The sequence below is a fragment of the Hordeum vulgare genome, chromosome 2H, assembly GCF_904849725.1.
Source record: "Hordeum vulgare subsp. vulgare chromosome 2H, MorexV3_pseudomolecules_assembly, whole genome shotgun sequence".
Lineage (NCBI taxonomy): Eukaryota > Viridiplantae > Streptophyta > Magnoliopsida > Poales > Poaceae > Hordeum > Hordeum vulgare.
The window spans coordinates 16,551,842-16,555,661 of record NC_058519.1 but is presented as its reverse complement, the minus strand read 5'-3'; the positions used below and the strand labels follow the sequence as shown (position 1 = coordinate 16,555,661).

Here is a 3,820-nt window from a genome sequence, read left to right as displayed (position 1 = left end):
GAAATTTCGCGCGGGAAGGGGAGGGTCTCCTCACACGCGAGTATTAGGAGGGTTCGGGTTGTAATTTTTGGGATGAAGGGTTCGGGATGGACCGGTCCAATACGGGGATACCGAATGGGCCAGGGAATTTTCGGAATTTCTATACCGGGTGGTAAAATACTCGTTGAAACACGCAAATACTGAACGAGGCCTCAATGTGCAGCAAATTAACGTTGGCCTGCCACCGAGTGCCCCAAACAAACAAGAGCCCGCACGCTCTGCTTCCCCCTTCCATCTCTCGACAAGTGTCTACCCAGGGTTTCACCGCCGTCTCCTCCCACCGCCGCCGCCGCCTCCCGCGGCCGTATCCTTCCTTGGATCGACATGCAGGGCGACGATGGAACAAACAAGGCGTGGACAGGGGAGAAGAGGCGCCGCAAGCACCTGCCCCCATCTCCTGCCACTGCCCACGACCACGCGACAGACATGGAGGATGCCATCCAAGGGCACCAAGGTTCGATTTCTCATGCGACAGACATGGAGCTGCTGCTCAGAACAGATTCGGCAGAAGGAGAAAGATACGGGCCGGACGTCCTTATCAGCGAGGAAGGCCATGGAGACATGGAGGACACCATCCAAGGGGGTCAAGATCCGATTCCTCATGCGACAGATATGGAGGGCACCATCCAAGGGGGGCAAGATCAGATTTCTCATGTGACAGACATGGAGGACACATTCCAAGCAGGCCAAGATTATGATCTTCTGCTGAACACAGAGCCGGCACAAGAAGAAAGCGAGCAGCGTTTCGGGTTGCACTTCCTTATCAGCGAGGAAGACCGTGCCAAGTATTCTCAACTTTTTCTTGCCAATATTCAGACGGAGGACGATTATCCTACTGACCTGCCACTTTATATGACATGGGAGGAACACCACAAGATAGAAGCGCGCCTTGCACGCTATCGCATCGCTCATTACAAGGTACCTACATGCCCTATCAATCAGTCACCGTGCATCTTAAACTTTATACCTGTGTGCCATAGTAGCTGATTCAGTCTTCTGGTTTGGTTTGCGTGGGTGATTTTATCTCGTGTTTTTATCATCTGTGTGTAGGTTGTAAATCCAGAGCGCGCACGTGAACTCAAGGAACTAGAAGAATACACTGATGAGGAACTTCTCCGCGAGTCATACTTTGAGGCATTAGAGAATGATGAAAATTTTGAGTGGTACATCCATCGTGATGACATCCAGAACATTGAATTGAATGACTACCAACGGATTGTTCCTCGCAATTTTGTAAGTGTACTATTTATATCTACATTTGGTCATCCGATTGACTAGTTTCGTTATCATAACCATGGGTGTTCAGAAACCATTTCGAAACACACCGTGAAAACCGGCAATCAGTGAGGTAGTTCATTTTGCTTCAGTGGCTCCAACAACAGCTGCAACGTTAGTATAGAATATTGAGCCATGGGTTTATGGTATGAGTTAAAACTGTTTTCGACAGCTTATTCTTAATAGAGGATGATGATGATGATGATGATGATTGAGCCCTTGCTTTGTGGCTACTGATGGATGCTTAGTACTTGTGGTGTTGGATTCGAAAAGGTGGCCAGTTTTTTGTGTTTATTCAAACTTTGGGCAAGCCTTCCTGCTGATTTTAATGAGTGATCCCTTAAAATCAGTCGGTTCTTAGCCGTTTCATATGTAACCTTAACTCGGGACGAAATGCTAGGAAGGGTATCCCACTTAGTTCTTGAACCTCCTTGATTGCCTTAGTTTTAAAGCTGAGGTTTAGCATTAGAAGATAAAAATATCATGATTTCTGTGACTGCGGGGAGCAGTCCCAGGTTCAAAGCTATGTTACCTTATATGTTTTGACAAACATTACTATTTTCAAATTTCTTATCTCTTTGATTTTGTGCCGTTAAATTTGGCTGCTGAAGTTAGTTGACGTTTGAATTGCTTCTGAATTATATCACGACCGTGTCTCAGTGGATTAACTTGTTAAAGGTCATTTAGTTATACATTACTATTTTTTAGCAAGCTAGACTATACTAGAAGGAAATAATGTGGATCTTTAGTCAGTTACTTCTATAGACAGTATGTCATCTCACTACACTATAGCCATTAAGTATCTGCACTTTTGTGCCTTTTCAGACGTGTCATCTGATTCTTGTCCCTTTCTTTTTCGTAGCTGCCTGGTACGAGTGGAAGCCTGTACGGCTATCACGATGAGTACCGCTCGCGTTATCATACATATAAAATTGATGATGCTTATGTCAAGTACTATGCAGAAATTTCAAAGAAAATCAAGGTATGCATTATGTGATCAAGCTGTTGAATGAAAAATACTACGAGTGGCTGGAATGTTTTTAAAGTGATAGATTTCTTCTTGTAACAGTGGATTGCAGATTATTTGCATCTGGATCGCAGGACTAAGGATGTAAGTATGCCCCACAGAAAATTACAAAATTAGTCATATACATACACATGATCATTAACTTCTTTTCACTTCAGTGGATAAAATGGGATACTAGAGCATGGAGGCAAGCATTGAGGATTGCAACCGGCATTCCTCATATGACTGAAGATTTAGCTGGTTATGCTTATGATGTAGGATATGTTGTCTTCTGCTAATTGAGGTGGTGTTATTTGCTGGTGGTACTCACAATCTGGTCCATTTGATTCAGGAGTACATTACGGAGCTGAAAATGGATGCGTCCCTCAAGGACATAGATCTCCTCTATTTTCAGATTTGGAGGCTTGTCTATAAAGGAAATGTTAGCATCCTACTACATCAAAACGTTTGTGCAATAGAGCACGGCTGACATGCTTTTGTGATTTTGCGTGTTTCTTACGGTTTCACAAATATTTCAGAGAACTTACAAAGATGCTGTGAGGGATGTATATGAGTCTGACAATTTCCATGTGCACAAACCAATACTACGTGCTGAACTCAATGGGGGCGCATGCCATATCTTTGTAACAATGCAACAAACTGTATAGCCACTAACTGTGATTTTATGTTGTGAAAATGGAATGTGCAACATATAGCCAAATGTTTAATTTCATCTGTTTTCCTTTGTAGATTTACTCTATTGTCCTGGAGGGTGGCATTAAGCGGACTGTAAGTAGGATATTGTACATGTATGTTTGACATGGTGATACATACCTAACTGCAATAGGTTGTTGACATTGATAAGACCTTTGTGTAGGATGAAGAGGAAAAGGCTCAGGCTGTGTTTAATGAGTTATCTTTCACTAGGGTATTGTCTCAATGAATCCTCTATGATTTTGTTTTATTTTCGTTTTGAAAAAAATTCTCTATGAATTTATATGTGGTCATGATTGTTGTTGTTATATAATTGGATCCCTTGTTTCAGCATAAATCAATGAACATGGCTGACTATGCTAAGAAGAAGGTGGAGATAGCAGATCAGTTGAAGTTGGACAAAAAGGTATGCTAATAAATGTATTTATTGTTAAAGTAAGGTTAATTCTCTCCCGAGATAAAAAAACCCAGTAACTTATGTGCGTGCCACTTTGCAGGGTGGATTTGTTCCCTTTAGACCCTACGATTGAGCAAGGAAAAAACTAGATTTGTCCCTTTTGGCCTGAAATGAGCCGTTGTTTTCTCATATAACAGCAAGACGGAAGTATTACGAAGATTGTATTACATACATAACTAGCCCAGCTCAGCAGTCTGACATTGTGGATGAAGATTGGCTCATGTTTTTAAATTAGTGGACATCCCCTGTTGTAATGTTATTCACTAGTACGTATGCGTGATGCTTGGTTTGTTTTCTGTACTTGCCATCAATAATAGTAAGATAGTGGT

The 3,820-nt window shown here is 42.2% G+C and overlaps 1 protein-coding gene across 1 annotated transcript; it reads left to right on the top strand.

The window, feature by feature from the left end:
• Positions 1 to 363: 363 nt before the first annotated feature.
• Positions 364 to 3,820, top strand: LOC123429232. The gene is made up of 11 exons (XM_045113290.1): positions 364 to 957; positions 1,090 to 1,272; positions 2,177 to 2,296; positions 2,384 to 2,425; positions 2,500 to 2,595; positions 2,673 to 2,762; positions 2,860 to 2,982; positions 3,071 to 3,109; positions 3,198 to 3,248; positions 3,366 to 3,440; positions 3,532 to 3,820. The coding sequence occupies exons 1-11, from the start codon at positions 364 to 366 to the stop codon at positions 3,562 to 3,564; spliced, it is 1,446 nt and encodes a 481-aa protein (XP_044969225.1). The 3' UTR covers positions 3,565 to 3,820.

What these genes read in the sequence shown, in the direction of transcription:
- LOC123429232 (XM_045113290.1), top strand. Translation starts at nt 364, where the DNA reads ATGCAGGGCGACGATGGAACAAACAAGGCGTGGACAGGGGAGAAGAGG. An exon ending in ATCGCATCGCTCATTACAAG is followed by an intron (nt 958 to 1,089) that starts GTACCTACATGC and finishes ATCTGTGTGTAG; the next exon opens with GTTGTAAATCCAGAGCGCGC. An exon ending in TGGATCGCAGGACTAAGGAT is followed by an intron (nt 2,426 to 2,499) that starts GTAAGTATGCCC and finishes TTTTCACTTCAG; the next exon opens with TGGATAAAATGGGATACTAG.